Raw genomic sequence first — 19,840 nt, 5'->3', positions numbered from 1 at the left:
TTTCTCAGCAATATAGTGATCCAAAACAATTTCAATAGACTTGTGACGGAAAATATCATCCACATCCAGAGAAAGAACTGACTGAATATAAAAGAAATATTTTCACTTTTTCCCCACTTTCTTATATTTTTTTCCTTTTGGTTCTGATTTTTCTTTCACAACATGACTAATATGGTAATATATTTTAAATGATTGGACATGGTTAACCTATATCAGATTGCTGCCTTGGGGAAGAGAGAGGGAAAAAATTGGAACCCAAAATCTTTCAAAAATGAATCTTGAAACTATCTTTACATGTAATTGGAAAAAAATAAAATACTATTAAGAAAAAATAAATAGCCTGAAACTTCCCTTCTATGAAATACACAATATACTGTGAAAAACCTCCAGTGAATAAGGTAGTAAATTTCGAAGGGATGAAAGGTCAGAACTTCCTGATTTTAAAATTATATTTAAGTCTAAAAAGCAAATTTCATTTATTATTGAAAATAAATGTAGATAGCACAAATACTAGAAAATAACCTTCCTACAGTCATGAAGTGTACTCTACAATATTCATATCCATCCATTTTCCACCTTCCTTTTCCCTTTGCTTTATTCTTCCTTCTCTCACACATTAGTCCCTCACACTCAGCATGGCAACTAGATTTTCCATGATCACTTACTTTCTCTACTTCTTTTCCTCAGAACTTTTAGACTTTTATTCATGGGACTATTAAATGACAAACACCTTGAGGGCAATATAGCAATTGAGCTTTCAGTTTTTTACCATAATCTAGAGATTTAACACCTGCTCAAGACTGACTGATTCCCTGGCACAAATACACTCTTTATAATGGGAATTCTTAACTTTTGTATTATGGATCCCCTTGCTCCTTTTAAAAGACTTAGGAGAGTTGAAAGTCTTCCATCTAGAATGATAAAGAGGGGGAGAGAACAAGTTTGGCTTTGCAGGCTTCCCTCCATCCCTCCTCTCCCTCCCTCCCCCCCCAATAACACAGTTTTTGGTCCTTCCACTTGAGACAATGTGTGTTTGGCCCAATTGTGGCGTTCCTCATGTCTCATGGGCCAAGACCACCCACATCACCGCGGCAGCCTTCACAGCTTTTGCTCCTTGATGGCCATGGAACGTTAGGTCTTATGGAACAGGAGTAAGGAAAGACTGGCAGTAACATGGTATGGGCATGGGAATGAATGCAATTCAAAGGCAAGGAAATCACATTTAAAGCAAATGAAGTAATGAATGTAAAAAAAGGCTTTGCACTACATAAATGTTAGTTGTAAATGTTGTTATTTCTGACCTTGGGGTCATTAAATAACCCTTTGCTTTTAACCCTTCAAAGCCATTCTCAATGTGTATATTTTCCTTGACTCATAATTGTTTTTGCTACCCTCTTCTGAGCCTTTTCCAACCCTTTTAAGCGGGGAACAGCACAGAACTGTGGGTAGCACTAGAGTTTGGCCCCTAGCCTTTCTGTTCCCTGAAAGAGACCACAAGCTCAGCCAAACCCTCACAACCCAGAGCTCAGAGAAGCTACAAAAAGGATGTGGTCAAAGGAAGGCTGCAAAGTAGACCACCAGTGTTCAAGAAGCGAGCCGGAGAATGGAGGAGTTACCACAGGGACCACTTTTTAAAAAACACTATTAATATGTATCAAAGCACAGGTAGAAAATTCTCCATTAGCCATTGAGATGAAAAGTAAAGATATGTGTATACGCAAGTAAAGGGAGATAGACATAGAAATTTACAGGCAGCTAAGGGGCTCAGTAGAGTAACTGGTCCTGGAGTCAAGAAGAGCTGAATTCAAATCCCACCTCAGACATTAGCTATGTGACTCTAGACAAGTCACTGAACCTGTTTCTCTTAATCAACAGGAGAAGGAAATGGCAAACCACTCCACTATCATTACCAGGAAAACCCCACGGGCAATGTGACATGGTATCACAAAGAGACAGACATGACTGACTGAACAAGAGAGAAAGATACAGACATATAATAATAAAATACATAAAATACAGTTAAAATATAGAACAGCATTTGCAAAATTCTAGGAAATAATTCCACAGAGATCATTTTTCAAACAACTAGTGGTAACCAGCGGCTATTGCTACGCAGTGTCTGTCTACTTATCCTATGGGATCTAAATCGCTATTCTCCCATTCCATCTAGATTTATTCCTTGCAATTAGTGCAACAGAAAGACCACTATACATAAGGCTTGTGTTCAAGTCTAGGCTCTCTCAATTACTGTGTTTTCTTAGATAAATTATACTCACAGCATTTCAGTTTATTCCTTGAGGGAATTTGGTCTCTTAACATACCTTCGGAAATCTGAAATTTTTTTGTTTTTCACAAAGACATTTAGCTGTACTGAGATCACTGAGAAACATGAATTAGCATTCCCGGGAGTCCAGAGAATTTCCAGTGTCTGGAAGGGGCAAAAGTTGACTTACAGGAGTGGGTTGTTTTGGTCCAAGCAGACTTAAGAATTTCAAGGTAAGAAGAGAATAGCTAACACAAGAAATAAGTGGAAATATCAAAATACAAGGGAACTGGGCTAAGAAAAAGATTTCTACTTTTCACAGAAAAAATAAAGGCTTTTCTTAGAGACAGCAAAGGCTGATAAGAGCTTGAGTCAGAAGCCTGTAGATAGGAAGATCCAAAAGTGGTCACATGAGGCCTCAAAGTCAGTCAACTGAAGGGGCAGCTAGAACAGATAGTAGAGATAAGCCTAAAACCTGGTTATGCCTGAGGCAAAACATTACACACAAGAAAAATGTCCTCCAGGCTATAGAGTTCTTGTCCTAGTAACATCTCCCACATAGCAAGAATGACCTCTGGCTCTGTTGGCCAATCAATCTATCATCTCTACATCACCCAGGGCAATGCAAAGAACCCTCCAGGGACTCATTCTGCTTCTCTAGACTAGTCTAACCACTAGTCTGGGCAATAATAAGGTACTGCTTTAAGAATAGCATGAGGTACTCTTCTTAAGGGAGAAGCTATCCTCTAGACTAGTTTTAAAAAAAAGGAAGCCCCCCTCCCCATACACAAACATAGCATCTTTGCTCTGTTAGTACAATGAGTTGGAAAGAGACTAAAGACTGAAAAAAGTCTTAAGCACTTAAGAGATCTTTGGTAATTCATCCCTTTCATCAACTGTTCCATGTTCCTGTCTGGCAGAAGGATTCACCTGTGGACAGTCTCTCACAAACAGGAATATGTATTTGTATCTCCTCTCCCTCAGTTATTTACTTTTTTCCTTCAAGCTGATTAAATTGAATTTCTTTTATTTTGATGGCCACTCCATCAAGGGCCTCCTCAACCAAATCATTTCTACCCTCAGTGAGTTCTTGCCATTATCATTAGTTTCCCTCCATTCTCAGTTTCCAGATTCAGAATCTTCTTTTTGCAGCCCCAAGTCATGGCTGTGCCTGTGTCTGATATTTAGGCTCACTGGGAAATTATTCTATCAGAGTAGGCCAGACAAGCTCTATTATTCAAGCAGTCTTGTAGAACCCTCTTCTCATTACCCCTGACCAATGCCTGTTCCTCTTCTCTCTCTGTTCCCCATGATATGATGTTCAGATCAATCGCTCCCTACCCAAAAGCATCAAAGCCCAAAGCTGAACTTGCCCCTCTTTCATCTGAAATGCTCTTTTTCCCATGTGACAGCACCATCATAATCTAGCTAGCTTCCCCTTGGACCAACATATAGCATATAGACTTTGTTTACTCTATTAAATATACCCTTCCCTGTCATGACTACTTTAAACTGTAGGTGCTAGCCAAGGTTCTGTTCTAAAGTCTCCTTTTCTCCTTCTATATTCTCTCTCTCAATAACCTTATCAGGTCTCTTATCTCTATACAAGTGACTCATATCTATACACCCAGGCCCTGACTCTCCCCAAAGCTATGGCAAGGTATCTCTAACTAACCATGTGAAATTTTAACCTGCATGTCCCAGAAGTATCTCAAACTCAGTATGTCTAAAACCAAATCTTTCCCCAACCCCTTTCCTTCTTCCAAACTTCCCTGTTTCTGCTAAAGGCACACACTCATCCTTCCAGTCTCTCAGTTTCAGAATTTTAACATTATCCTGGATTCCTACCTGTCCCTCACTCTAAAGAGTCAATCAGCTGCCAGACCTTACTATTTCTACTTTCCAACATCTCAATTTGATCTCTTTCCACTCACACAGGTACAAGTCATTCAGACCTTATTACCTCTCCCCAAGATCACTGTGACAGTCACCTAATTAGGCTCTTTGAATTGAGTCTCCCATCCATCCTACACACTGATGCTATGTAGTACAGTAGATACCCAGGGTCAGTTCAATTCCACCTTTGAACATTTATAAGCTATGTGACTTGGGAAAAGCACTCAAAACTTTTGTCTGCCTCAGGTTTCTCAACTGTAAAATGGGGATTAAAAATAGCACCTACCTTGCAGAGTTACTGTGAGGATAAAATAAAATATTTATAAAGGGTATAGCCCAGTGCCTGGCATATAAGTGTTATATAAATTTTATTCTCCCCCCCCCCAAAGTTATTTTCCTCAAGTTCAGATCTAAACATGGGACTCCCCTACTCAACCAACTACAAAGACATTCAGTGGGATGTCACTCTAGCATAGGCAGGTTAAGAAGTGCTTCCAGAATAAATTTCTCTATTTTTACAAGAGTAGGAATAAGTCCTATACAACTTGGTCCCACCCAATCTTCCCAGTCTCCATTCCTGAACTCTTTAAGCCAGTTAAAATGTCCTATAAGACCTTGGTCATGATGTTATAGATGAATTTCCTCTCCTATAAAATGAGGAGGGTACACTGCAGGATTTGTAAGATCTCTTTTAGTTTTAAATTCAGTGACTGAGGCAGTAAAGTTAAAGGGGCAGTTCTGGATTCCAGAACACTGGGCATGGGGTCAGGAAAAGCTGGGTTTAATTGCTGCTTTGGACGGATTCTTTATGACTTTGGGCACATTATTTAATCTCTGTCTCACTTTCCTCATTAGTAAAATTAGAATGTTGGCCTTGATGACCTTCAAGTTTCCTTCCAGCTCTAAGTCTATGATCTATCCTATGAGTGCAAGGGGGATTTGCAGACAGAGACAAGAAAGTAGTGTTAGAAACAATGGCAGTGCTACCTTTCAAAGTCATTCACTACCTCTTATCCTTACTATGGGGAAGTTGATTCCCTCTTTCAAGAGCATAAGTCTGTTTTATAAACTATTAGACTATTTCAGGACTTTCCTTCATAGGGGAAAAGTCAAGGATCGTAGAGTAAAAATAGCTTTATGTTTACATGTAAATCTTCATCTGTTTGTCCATAAAGCCAGAAGGCCTCCAGGACCTTCTGGACCACCAATGTTATACGTCCTATTGTCTGCCTAAGGAGGACCAGAACTACATAATATCTTCTAGGATCTGATCACAGGCATGCACAGCTGTTCCCAGAAAAATGAAAGGTCATTGAAATGGCCTACCAGAACAAGGGAGAAAGGGTATATTCATGGGCCAAATTTCCTATACTGTCATACTGGGATCTAATCCAGGCAAATGAAGTCAAATGGGAATATTAAGATTCCTGAGGATCCTTAGATCCAATCAGATGAGAAAATGATTCAAAGATGAGAAAGAAACATGAAGAGCTGGCTCATCTCACTTCTTTTAGGTCTCACAACCCATTAACTTCTTTAATTTTGGAGAGGCTATATTCCAGTGAATTCCACCAAATTTCCCACTTGCTGTTGCCAAGTTTTTCTTATTGTTTTGCTGCAGAGAGGTGAGAAAAAAAGAATCAAGCTATCTACAGCTGAAACCATCTTAGTCAGTGAGTGCCACAGGAAAATCCACATTGTTACTAGGCAGGAAGGCTCACTCTATACAGTTCCAGGATGAAGGGCCTTTTCCCATAATATAGAATAAACGGAGGTTTCCCAGCCTTGGCAGCTGACACAGCTCGCCTGCCTTCTTAAAGAAGGCTTTCTTTTTGTGGAAGCCCTGACAAATCTGGCACTGAAGGAGTATATGGGCACAGGATGCTTCCTAAACCAGCTGCCCAGCCCCAAATGCCTTTGTTAGATGGGGAAAGCAAAGAGAGATAAGAAAAAGGATAATATTTTTACTTGCCATAGAATTAACCAAGGAAGAAAAACCTATATCAGATCAAAAAATAGTTTGAATTACATAGTGAATAACTTCTAAGCAAAATAAGAATGTGATTTTCTTCTACAAAAAGAAATAACATTTATATAAGATTTGAAGAATTTCAAAAACAAGACATCTCCCTCATCGTAAGCATGAATCAAGTCTTGTAACAACCAAACAACCAAAACAAGTAGAGAAGCTATAGGAGGAAGCAGAATCAATCCAACAAAGTTATTAGAAACCTACTGAGTTCAAGGCATTATTCTAGGCCCCAGTAATAAAAAGTCAAAAAATAAAATAGTACCTTCCCTCGAAAAGTTTATGTCCTACTAGAGAGGCAACATGCATACAAATTACTAAATACAAAGTATATAAAAAGGACAAAATTTAATTTAATTTATGCAATTTAAGGACAGAATGCTAATAAATGGTGGGGTGGTAGTGGTGCTCTTGTAGCAACTGTCATCTGACTTGTATTTTGAACTACACTATGGATTCTAATAAACCAATGGTTCTCAAACTTTTTGGTCTCAAGAACATTTGCACATTTTTTAAAAAATTACTGAATATGCCAAAGAGCTTTTATTTATGTAGGCTATACCTATCAATATTCTCTGAATTAGGAATTAAAACTGATAAATTCATAAAACATTAATTCATTTAATATAAGAAAAAGTTACATGTTAACATCAATAACATTTTTATTAAAGAAATAACTATCTTTTCATAGTGGCACTGTTTTACTTTTTTTTTTTTTTTTTTTTGGCAAATCTCTTTAAGGTCTGATTTAATGGAAGACAGCTGGATTCTCAGATCTGTTTCTGCATTTAATCTATTGCAAAATGCTATTTTGGTTGAAGTACATGAAGAAAATCCAGCCTTACATAGAAATGCTGTCAGAAAAGTGAGTATTTAATAGGCAAATAACATCTTCATACTACTATGAAAATAGTTTTCATCTCTTGGATCTCTTTAAAGTGGCTGAGGAACCCCCAAAGGTCCAATAGACATAATTTGAGAATCACTGTGTTGAACAAGGATGAAAAAAAGAAATACATTCCTGATATGGGGGGAGATCATTTGTGCAAAAGCACGGAATAAGAGATGGGACACTGTGGTGAGGGAACAGCTAGCTTAGAATAGAGGGTACATACAACAGAATAATATGAAATAACTCTGGAAATATAGATGAAAGCCAGTGGAAGGCTTCAAATTATATATTTAAGGATTTTTTTAAAAATTTGTTTATCCTAGAGACATTAAAGATTTTTGAGACATAGATCTGTGTTTTGGGGATACAATTTTAGGCAAATTATTTGTGGGAAAACAAGCATCCTTACTATGGCCATAGATATTAAGTGACATTTATAGGACATTCAAACCCTAAATGATGACCAATAGGTTTGTATAGAAATTCTGTACTTCCCCAATCTGGCCATTTTTAGCAGATGGTGACAGTCGTCTACAAACTGTATCTGGCCAAGGGGGTTTGGACATGGCGGGGCTGAGGAAGCAGCAGAATCTACAGAGAACAGAATGTACACTTGTCTAATGAACTCTTTAGTAACCTGAAATGTAGAAACAGGCTCCAAGAACAATTACAAGGGTTAACACGAAAGTTTATTGCTGTTGTAAGGAAATCAGGGGACAGATATAGTTGTGTGGGCTATATAATAGCCTGTTGGAACAAGGCTGGTGGCAGAGGGAAGGAAGATTCTAGTCCTTAAAAAAAAACCCTCTGAATAAAAGATAGTTGAAAGACAACGCAATATGATACAGCAAGAATTTATCAAGGCCTTACTATGTGCAAGGCAATATATTAGTCATCGGCATTTAAAACCCTTTATAATCTGGCTCCAACCTAAATTTCCAACATTTTCCATCATTCTCTATGAACTCCACTGTTCTAATAAAACTTCCCCACCAGCCATTTGCCAGTACATGACATTCCATCTCTGGCTTCCCTAGTTTTGCAGAGACTATTCCCAAAGCTGAAATGATCTCCCTTTTCAGTTATCTCCCTGGAATTTCTAGCATCTTTTAAGGTTCCATTCTAGTGCAATCTTGTACATGAGGCCTTTTCCAAAGCCCCAAACTGTCGTAGTACTCCCTATATAGGAAATTATTATGTACCAACTTTTTAGACATTCTCTATTTACTTATCTCTAAAATGTTATTTCAGTAGAATGTAAGCTCCTTGAAGGAAGGAAATGTTTTCATATTGATTTTTGTATCCTCATTGCCTAAACATTAACAAATGTGTGTTGAACTGAACTGAATTGGCATCTGAGAACCCTTTTAGCGCTAGAAACAATGATTTTATCATAAGATAAGGGATTTTCATTCTACTACTGGGATACAAGATATAAACCTTTTAATTATAAACATGAAAATGGGAGGAAGAAGAGGGCAAAAAGAAAAATAAAAACTTCCCATAGGAAATGGCCTATGATGTAAGACTTATAGGCAGATACAGAATGATTTTAGAAAAAAGAGGTAAAGAGGGAATATATTCTAGTCATAAGCAAGGGGACAGAAGTAGGAGACAGATAGCTAGGAATGTCGGGATAGGTTAAGGTTTCATCACACATCTCTTTTTTATGGCGTAGGCTCTAAACTGAATACCACAAGTTCTAGGACCCCTTCAGGGTGGAGCAGAGGTTAGGTTATAAAACAAGGGACCCTGAAGAAAGCCCATGGCAGGGGTGAAGGATAGGGCTAGCCTCAGATACAGTCTATTTTCTTTCCATTCCTAGGTGGATACTGCTGTCCTTCCCCTTTAAACGGAGAACTTCTATAAGGCCCAAGGGCCCATATCAGTTACTACAGCCCTCCCAGTACCATACAGCCAGCCCAAGACAGGATTCATTTTAGAGTGTTGTCACAGAACAAGATTTTCACATCCAAGAGTACATTTCTACCACACTCCTGAATGTGACAGGGCATCATAACTCGTCTGACAAACGCTACAAGACCACGCTACACAATCACTTTGTTCTATTAGAACGTGACACGCCGTTTTATGACAGGCTATAGCCAGTCTAAGACCAACAGTCAGAAATCAGGAGGCAAACATCCTGAGAAAGCACTCCCCTCCTTCCCTCTGCTGGTCCCCGGCGAATGCTCTCCCCACCATGGGGACTCGAGCATCTTCCCGGCCCCCGGTCGTGCCTCCAGCTTGACTGGAAACCCCCTTCCAACAGAGGTCTGGCTCCCCCAGACTGATTTACATAACCACACACAGCATTCTGGATTCCACAATGAGTAGAGAGGCAGCAGCAGCAGGAGGAAGAGAAGGAGGGTGTGGGGAGAGAGGAATAAGATTGGTTAGCTAGAGAGCGAGGTGAGCAGCTAGCAAGCCAAGCCGAGAGGCCGAAGTGAGAGAGGCAGAGGAGCGGAGGGATGGGTAGGGAGGGCAATCACCTACCTGGGCTGTCAGGAGGAGAAAACCGTCTGTCTGCCCAGGAAGCCTGAGCCCGGGCAGCGTGCAGGGGCAGGCTCCCTCTCACCCGCCACCCAGGGACACGGGCCAAGGGTGGGAAGGAGGCGGTGATTTCCTCAAAAGGCGCAGCCGCTTACCCCCATGGCCGGGACTGGGGGCCCTGCTGCATCCCGGGCTGCTGGGCAGCTCCGCGCTCCCTAGAGCTCTGAGGGATGTTTTGCTTCCTACTCACTGCTGGTTCGTCAGCGCAGCAGGGGGAGCCTGACGTGGAACTGGTCATGAAGGGAGGCTGCAGAACTGAGCCCCTGCCAGAAAGGCAAGTTTCACTCATCACAGCTCGTCTGTGGTCCCACACAGACCTGTCAGGGGGCCAGAAGCCGAGGAGCCTTCCCTTCCCCCTAAACCTGTCCTTCCCCAAGAGATATGGGGGGCTAAGGGTGGGGGCAGGTATCGTGGGAGGAGATGAGCAACATTGTTGTTATTAATGAGGATGATATTAACAATAAAAAATAAGTCTACATCAAAATCCTTCCGTAATAACCTGTGGCACCAGAAAAGACTCCACATTCTGCAATCTATGCCAGCAAAACAAGAGCTCTGGAAGACCCACCAAGCTGGAAAGGATTCAAGTACAAACCTGGAGACGGGCTGTTTGTCAGTCATCTGAAGATTAATTAAGAGGCTCATTACCAGAAGGTTCACCAGGGGAGGACACTTTTTGGGCAGGAAGTAGGGGGATAGGAGGGATGGCAAAAACTCATGAAAATTAGTTACTGAGCTGGAGCAGTTGTGATCTGTGTCAGGGTAGGAAAAACTGCGGGGCTGAAGAAATAATGGAGCACAATGAAGAACATCAATCCTAACTCACAGGTAGAAACTGTTGCAGAATTTACAAAATGCTAGAGGAGGAAGGGTTCCAAACATTGCTTCTCAGTGCTCCTGTGCCATCCCCCTTAGGGCTGAGGAAGCTATATGCTAGGGACATGGATAAAGAAGTAAAGATTTCCTGAAGCACTGAGATGGAAGTTAGATATTTTAGGAATCCCTGTTTTTTCTTCCTGCCAGAACAGAGACCCTTCAATAGCCACCCCTCCTCCCACTTTAAACCTATCCTCTGAGGGCTATTTATGGTTCTTATTCACCAATTGTTCTGGGCATCCATAGCTAATTAAGAAATGCCTACAGCCTCCCTCTGTCTCAAGAATCTAAACACAGGTGAAGACAATAGATTCCAGAATTAGAGTGGGAGAAAAGGGATTCTGGTTATCATGTAGTTCAATTTCCAGCCCAAGAGCATGTAAGAGATAAAACTAGGATTTAAATCCAGTTTCTCTGACTTCAAATCTAGGATTCATTCTCCAACATTACATTGCCTTTTGGATTCCCTCATTTACAGAGAAGGAGCTTTGTTCAAAATCAGTCATACAGTGAGGTAGTGGTAGAGCCAACCTTGTCTTGATCCCAGACTGCGACTCTGCTCCATTCAACTAGACTGATTCTTGGAATAATGATCTAGGCCTGGCCTTTAAATAGAGGTTTAAGGAAGCACAGGGTCAGGTCAGAAAGTTTTCATAGCAGGAAACACAATCCTCTATTTTCTTGAAGAAAAACGGAGGATATTCATCCTCCTACTTAAAGGAAACCATTTATCCCCACCCAACCCTTTTTTCCAGATAGTTATCTACTGCAGCAATATAGCAGAATTCTAGTGTTCTTGTTATTGTTATGACTGAGTCAGGAACCATCTAACAACTTTCCTCTCACTCTGGGGGAAAAGAACAAGCAGACAGAAAAGACAACTCTCCAGTTATTTGATCTAGACCCAAGCCACCCTCCCCCATCAAAGAGAAGCTAAGGGAGGAGGAAAAATGCCAGTTCATGTTTGTTTACTGTACGCACATACCTGCAGTAAGACTGTGCCCCCAGGAATTGTGAGCTGTAAACAGTACTTAGGGGCATTCTCCCAGGACAGCAGCTGAACATCTTCAATAGCACTGTAGGAAACAGAGTTTTCCATGTACCCAGTGGGCTGTAAGGAAACAGAAAACATACATATTAGTCTCAAAAATGGAGACAATTAGACCTCAATCCTGAGGGTCCAATAGCAACACCTACCTTTGTAATAAATCAAATAAGAAAAATCCAAATCCCCCCAAAAACCAAAGCTCTAATCTTGTCTACTGGCAAAACTGCCTTGTGCCTCAGAGAGCTCAATGCACAATGATCACACTCCCCTCATGCTACTGGTGGAGAAAGAAGGATGACAAGTCAAGACCACTCTCCAAACGGAGGCCTTTGTTCCATTACCACAGAGAAGTCAGTTGGGACCAGTCTCTAGTGCAACTGTAACTAAACACAGCACTTGGCACACCACTAAAAAGTTGGAGAAAAAATACAAGATACTGTCCTTAATCCTAGGAGCTAATTGTCTAGTTGAGGAGTCAAACAATGAACCTACAAATGCAATAAAGTCACCTACCAAGAGCAAGTAGGTAAACAACAAAGTGAATATTGTTGGGGGGAGCAAAGGAGCCTTAGGACAAAGTCAGGATCAGAGCAAAGGGTCCCCTAAGATGTGGCTTTATCACTTCGGCTTTGTCTACACAAACTACCACACAACATTATTCCCCCAATACTTTCCTATAGGCCAGTTATTGCCTATGTCAGGTTTCACATGGAAGCTGTCTGATCGTGGTCCTTCATAGTGCTCATAAACACTAATAGAGAAATACAAATTTAAAAATCTCTAAGATTACACCTCCCACTCATCCAATCACAAAAATTGCCAAAAAGAAAAATGACATACATTGAAGGGGCTGCAGAAAAAGAGACACACTCATACACTACTGGTGGAGCTGTGAATTGATCCAGACATTCTGAAAAACAATTTGGAATTCTGTCCAAAAATAGTGAATTTTGTACTTTTATCAGACTTTCTACTGTCGCTAGCAAGAGCTTACTCATATCTTGAACTCTGGGTCATCTCCCACCCACCTCACTTTCTCAATGAGTTCAGCTCCTGACTCAACCTCCCTTTCTACCCTAAGTTCCATTCTTTTATTAAAGGACTTCAACATGCATATAGATGTTTCTTTGAATATTTTTAAGATTAAGTTCCTCAATCTAATAAGTTCTCATGACACACTCCCCTGCTCAACCTCAGCTACACCAGGTCTTACCCTTGATTCTGCAACCCCCCCATTCCATTTCCATGTTTAAGAACTCTATCTCATTGCTTAGAAGAATCTTTTATCATTCCATCTCTCCCTGTACCATACTACTCAAATCTCTTCCTCATGATCATCATGATCTTCAGTTCCTCTACCTCTCAGTATTTTTCTAGGCCATCAAAACCATGTTCTAGCTACATTCTTAGACTTCCCCAACCACAATAAATTCTTTATTATATACTTCTTTTGAATACCTTAAAATATGATGAAAGACTTTGTTACTTGCCTTTCTAAATTCCAAGAATGCTGTGTCTTCAGCATTCCCCTCATCTGTTATATATAACTGCTCTTATCTAAGTGTACCAATTTTTTAAAATCCATAATCTTATGGAATGGCTTCAAGTATCTTCCTTGTCCTGGTCACATTTCTCTGGATATGTTCCAATTCATCAATATCTGCCTTAAAAATGGTAATCAGAATTGAAGACAGTACTGGAGATATGACTTAATCAGGGAAGATAATATTGAAACTATTATTCCTCAAGCTATTATTTTATATTTTCCTCCCTTTTTAAACCAAATTTCAAGAAAAAATACTGTCTACATTCATTGCCTCGATTTCCTCTTCTCTTACATCTCAATCCTTTGCAATATGGCTTCCAACCACAACACTCAACTAGAACTGCTCTATCCAAAATTAGCAACAAATCTATAGTCATATGGGGGGGAAAATGCTCATAAACACTAATAGAGAAATACAAATTTAAAAAGCTCTAAGATTACACCTCCCACTCATCCAATCACAAAAGTTGCCAAAAAGAAAAATGACATACATTGAAGGGGCTGCAGAAAAACAGACACACTCATACTCTACTGGTGACAATTTGGAATTTTGTCCAAAAAGATATGAAACTGTGGCTAATAGCCTTTGACCCAGCAATAATACTTCTAGGTCAGTACTCTAAAGAGATAACATAAAGAAGAAAAGAATCCATGTATACAAAAATATTTAAGATAACTTTTTTTGTTGTTGTTGTGATAAACTAAGAGGGTACCCATCAATTAGGGAATGGCTGAATAAATTAAGGTACATAAATGCAATAAATACTGTGCTATAAGAATATGAAGAACTGGGTTGTTTTTAGCAAAACCCAAGAAGACATGTATGAGCTGATAAGGTGTGAAGTAAGCAGAACCAGGAGAACAATTTATACAGTCACAACATTGTTAACACAAATCATCTTGAAAAACTTAAGAATTCTGATTAATGACCAACTACAATTCCAGAGGAGCAATAATGAAGCATTCTATTCATCTTCTGAAAGAGAGGTGATGAGTTCAGGATGCATAATGAAATATATAAACATATTTTTATAATATGCAATGAGGGAATTTCTTTACCTTGAACATGCATATTTTTGTTAAAATGGCTTTATTTTTTCCAATGGGAGTGGAGTAGGAGGGAGAGAAAAGAGATTTTCATTAAAAATTAAATTAAACAAAAACAAAATAAAGTGTGTAGTGATCTCTTAATTGGCAAAAGTGATAGCCTTTTCTCAGTTCTTGATGTTTCTTAACTTCTATGCATCATTTGATACTGCTGACTAATGTGCCTTTACAGATATTTCTGATCTTCACATTTCGGTGATATAATAAATAATGCAGTGGGCCTGGAGCCCTAGAGTTAAGAAGACAAGTTCATATTTGATCACAGATATTAACTGTGTGATCTTGATAGTCACTTCACCCATTAGTCTCAGTTTTCTCAACTGTAAAATGGAAGCGATAATAATACATATCTCCTAAGCATGCTGTAAGGATCAAACAAGATAATATTCATAAAGTACTAAACAAAGAGCCTAGTACTGATGCTTAATAAATGTTTACTTGCTTGCTTGTTTCTTTCCTCACCTGGTTTTCAAAACACTACTCTCTCCTACCTATCCGACTTTGCAGTCTCTTTTCCTGGTTAACTAACACCAGGATCTCTAAGTATGGTGTTCTTCAACACTCTTTCCAGGATCCTCTTCTCTTTTTTTCCTGCATTTTTTATCTTGTTGATTTCTTCAGCTCTCATAGATCTAATTACTCTATTTATGCAAATGGCTCATAAACTTACACACACACACACACACCCCTACACCTATTTTCTCCCCCAGGAGTCAGTCCTGCTATGTCAATTGCATATTGGACATTTTAAACTGAATATCTAGTTAGAAATATCTCAAACTTATCCCTCTTCCAAAATCCCCTTTTTGTATGAAAAGGTATTATCACTTTTCCAGTTTTTCAAGTTTAAAATATCAGATTTATTCTTTTTTGGTAATAGTTCATCGTAACATGGAAAAATGTTGCATTGTTGCTGTATCCGAAAAGTGTTCCAAATTCTAAACCCACAAATCATGAAAAATTCTTATGGAATTTTGTATTAAATATACATGTTGGGTTAAAGAAATTTTATAGTGATTGATTGAGGTACCATGAAATTAATACTTGCAATCCAGATTGCTGTATCTTATACTTTTCTGTATGTTTCAAAACAGGTGTGTACCATTTGTACTGAGCACACCACAGAATGAGAATTATCCAAAGTCTGTTGATTTTAATATGTGTTTTGATTTGTAAACAAAATTATAATAACTTCTTGGACATTTCTGGAAAATAATTGTATGAAAACATATATCTTCTAGATATACTGTGTATATCTAGTTTCGATCACAAAATAAAATAATCAGTTTTATTCTTAACACTTCACTCTCCCTTATGCCACATATTCAAATAGTTGCTAAATCTTGACACTTCTACCTCCTTAGTCTCTCAAATTTAATAACTTCCTTCTACTAAGACAACCACTATCTTAATCCAGTCCCTCAACAATTTTTGCCTAGTCTAATACAAAGGTCTCTTAAATGGTCTTCCAGGCCCAAGTTTCTCTAGACTCCAATCTACCTTGCACACAGTTGCTAAAGTGATTTTTCTTAAGCAGTGATCTGATTATGTCACTCCTCAATTTAATAAATTTCAGTAGCTCCCTATTACTTCCTCTGTTAAGCATTTAAAACTTCATAATCTGACAATTTCCTTTTTTGTGGAGGGCAGGGAGCAGGTGAAAGGGAGGTGGCTTCCTACACTTTACAGTTTGGCCAAAATGAATGTCTGTTTCTCACACATAGCATTCATTTTTTCTATCTCCATACCTTTCCACTGACCATATCTCAAAATTTCTCTCTTGCAGAACACAGCTAACCTACACACCTTTTCCTAATGCCCCCTTGCTGAACTACTTTGTTTTTATTCTGTAATACTTATGTATGTTCATGTTGCATCCTCTGATAGAATGTAAGCTCCTTAGTAGGTACATCTTATTCTTTTTATTTGTATCCCTTGTATCATAAACACAGTAGGCTTTTAAGAAATGATTGCTAATTATCTGGCCAATAGTTTGAATTTGATTTCAATTCAATAGATTTTCTAATATTTTTCCTATACCAATCTTGGGTTGTGATTTCCTTCTAACCATTTCTGTCCAATCTTTCCCAGCTTAAAAAGAGCATTCTCCTTTGTACAGGAAATAGAGCACACTATCACAAAGTCGAAAGAGCCAGTGAGCAAAAGAGCCAGGGCAGGGACTTGGGTCCTTTGCATGATACTTTAAGAGTTGTGTCTCATTCCCCATTTTGATTCTCAGTAAAAAGTGGTTTTATAAACTTAGCCCAGGATGTGGTAGGATATGTGTATATATGTGCTGGGGGATGGAAGACTCAATGGTCACAGCAATTCCTTATATGGATAAAGTAGCCAAGTGGATAGATAGCAGGGCCAGGAAAAGCTGAGTACATTTTTGGTGGCAGTGGAGTAGAGTAAGGCCAGTGACAAGCAATGAAACCAAGACTGGGTGTCTTGAAGATGAGACATAAAACAGAGATTTCAACATTTAATAAAGTTATATTTAATGAAATTTCAGTAAATAATTGTTTTAATGAATTTAATAAATATTCACTAAGTCCCTCCTGATAAATGAGTGAAGAGGAATGAAAATTGAGGTACTTTTAGAGCATTTGAAGAAGAATTTGGCTAAGCGTCATAAGGCAAAAGAGGAAGTAGCAGCTCCCCACGTAAAAATTAATAGAACTCCTGGGGCTCCTGAAAGCAATTCATTGTAGACACTGTTCTAGATTGAAGGAGGAAAAAAGAAGGCTTGTGACCTTTGGAGAGAATGAGGGCCCAAATCACACTGAGGGCTAAATGTCATCTTCAGCTCATCATTGTTGAGGTTTGCGAGAATAACTTGAACTATTTTTTATAAAACATTCAAGACAAAAGCTGAATCCCAAGGGAAGAAAATGAAGGGGGATGCTCCTCTGACCCGCTATCAATCAGCCAGCACTATTTCTCTACCTCTCCACCTCCTGCCCCTGCCTGCTCTTAGTTGGTGGTAGTTCCTTCTCCACTTCCATAAAGTCTCTATCTCTCTTTCTCTTCCCCATCCTCAGACTGACTGACCACCAGTACCAGGAAGCATATGACTTCCTGAGATAAACTTCCTGAGACAGCCCTAGCTCTCTTCCCTTCTGGGGCAGTGCTATTATGAAGACCAGGGACCTGAGAAGATGAACCTTAGCTTGGATCCTACAGCAGAGAATGTGCTCCCATAGAAGCATGAGATCATTTAAGAAATAAGGGACCTTAAAGCTCATTTAGTTCAATCCCCTCCATTTTTAACTTTATTTTATGTTTCCCCCTCTAGGAACTCTATGCTTCAGTTAAACTTCACTGCTGTGCCCTATACATTTCTACTTTTATGCCTGAGCTCACACTGTTCCCTATGCCTGAAATGCCCTCTCTTCTCCTCTTCCCCATAGTTATTCCTAAGTCTTTTAACACTCAACTCAAATGTCAGCCAGCTCTGATTCCCCTTGTTGGTAACAATCTTGCTTTTGAAATATAACATAGTACTTTTGTTTATATCTCTCTGATACACTTACCTTGTAAAATTAAATATTAAAGCTATCACTGTTTCTATCTTATCCTCCTACTAGACTTAAAAGCAGGGGTCATAGCATAATGCTATATGCACACAGCCAATTCTTAATAAAGGTTTCTGGATTGTTAAAGGTAGCTAAAAATGTTCCCTTCCTCCTTTTCATAAAATAGTCCTTCAAGAAGAGGGATTATTTCATTCTTTGTATCTGTATCCTCAACGCCTGGCATGATGCTTGGAACATGGCAGGCACTTAAATAAACAAATGCTTATTGCATGATCCCTCATCCCAGCTACCTTGTAACATAATTCCAATAGCCCCTGATACAGGAATCTTCCAAAACTCAGGGTCCTATGGCTCTTTTATCTTTATCTTCCAGCCTTGAGTACATGGCCTATGCATTAGATATACCTAATGAAAGATTCCTATGTTGTGTGCTAAACTGAAGTATCCTATACCCAAGAACCAGCACCATCGAACCAGAAATCAAAGTAAAAACAGAAATACCACAGACACCAAACAGCAGTATAATTGCTCTTTCTAGGCAAAAAAACCAAACATGTACACAAAGGTAATACTCTGATATCAGAGACAGGAGAAGAGCAGAAAAACAAAGAAAAAAGTACAAAAATTATGGAGAGAACAGAGTTCCAAGAAACCCAGATGCATTCACAGCACAATCTATGACTCAGAAAAACTTTAGAAATCCCTAAATGGTGCTGAGTCCCAAGGAACGAAAGATCCTTGGTCCACTACTACCTACTATTCTCACTGAGCACTGTCATTTACATATTCCCAAAAGAAAGAATTGTTCTTCCTCCTCACAGAACTAGCGGTGCCAAATCACAGGATCATATTATACCAGTTTAAGAGTCAGCAAAAACCATCAAGCCCACTCCCATTATTATAGATGGGAAAACTGAGGCCGAGAGGACTGACTTATCCAAGAAGAGTTGGTGACAAAGTCACAGCCAGGACAGAGGTTTTCCAGCTCTCACACCATCCCCTGGACAAGGAGGGGAGGACAGTTCTTGGGCTAAGGCTGGGGAAGGCTCCCAAAGACAAAGCTTAAATCCGCAGAGCACAAAGACCAAGTTTGGAGGCCCTCATCTTTCCTCTCCTGCCTCTCTGGTGAGCAGGCTTCATCAAGCCAAACTCTGCCCACTTGTTTCCATGGGAAACTTTCTAAAAGAGAAGCATTTATCATGACGTCAGCAGCTCCCAGGAGGGGCTGAGTTTCCTTACACAAATCACCATGTACTCATTTCCAAGAGAGACAGGAAGGAAGAAGGTAAAGAGGCAGACACTCAACGCTCAATGGAGGAAGCTTTTTCCAGGATAAAAACCACCAAGACTCACTCTGATTCTGGAGGTCTGAGCATACAGCTTGTGGAGAGGGGGAAAATATATGGAGAACGAACACACACTCACACCCACACACACACACACAGAGGAGTACTGCCCAGCCAAGTCATCAAGAAGAAATATTAGGAGTTGCAGTCTACTGTGGTTGTTCGCCTGTTAAGTGTCTGGATTGGAAGTTCACCAAGAAGAGAGAGTTGCCAGGAGGGGACGTGGCCCTGCCTGACCCAGCTGCCTAAAAGGTGCCTGACAAAGGAAAACTGGCTCAAAATCTTCTCGGACAATGAAGCTGCAGGAAGGGACTGCCCGGGCTCCTGGCAAAGAAAGGGGGCCAGCGTTATTAAGTGCCACTAGGCCCAGACTTTGCTAAGCACTTTGCGAATCTGACCTCGCCGAGGCAGGTACCATTGTTACTGCCCCACTGGAGGGGTGGGGGGGTTAGGGGTTACAGGAGGTGCCCAAGCTCAGTCAGACTGGGTGTGAATTCAAGTGCTTCGGTCGTACCGGACATAAAAGGAAGCTGAGGCTCCTTGTGGCTGCTGTTACAGTGCTTGTCACTCTCAGGCGGAAGGAGCAGAAGTATTTCCAGCTGAGAAGGAAGCCCGGGCTGAGGTAAAAGGTGATCTGGGGAGTCAGGAGCTGAGCCAGGTCAAAGGTGAAGCGCGCTAGGAGCGGTCAGGGAGGAGCAGCAGAGGGCTCCGGCCCTGCTCCGTCCCCCCAGCTGCCTGACACTCT

At 39.9% G+C, this 19,840-nt stretch overlaps 1 protein-coding gene across 3 annotated transcripts in view; it reads right to left on the bottom strand.

Moving 5' to 3' along the window:
• Positions 1-19,840, bottom strand: part of CMIP (c-Maf inducing protein) — a 255,413-nt gene that overhangs the window by 95,253 nt on the left and 140,320 nt on the right. For all 3 annotated transcript variants that reach the window (XM_051976177.1, XM_051976176.1, XM_051976178.1), the window contains exon 2: positions 11,495-11,620. In XM_051976177.1, coding sequence (XP_051832137.1) covers positions 11,495-11,620 — 126 coding nt within the window. The remainder of the gene's footprint in view (positions 1-11,494; positions 11,621-19,840) is intronic.

The sequence above is a fragment of the Antechinus flavipes genome, chromosome 2 (assembly GCF_016432865.1).
Source record: "Antechinus flavipes isolate AdamAnt ecotype Samford, QLD, Australia chromosome 2, AdamAnt_v2, whole genome shotgun sequence".
NCBI lineage: Eukaryota > Metazoa > Chordata > Mammalia > Dasyuromorphia > Dasyuridae > Antechinus > Antechinus flavipes.
The sequence above is the reverse complement of the archived record's forward strand: the minus strand, read 5'-3'. Positions and strand labels throughout refer to the sequence as shown.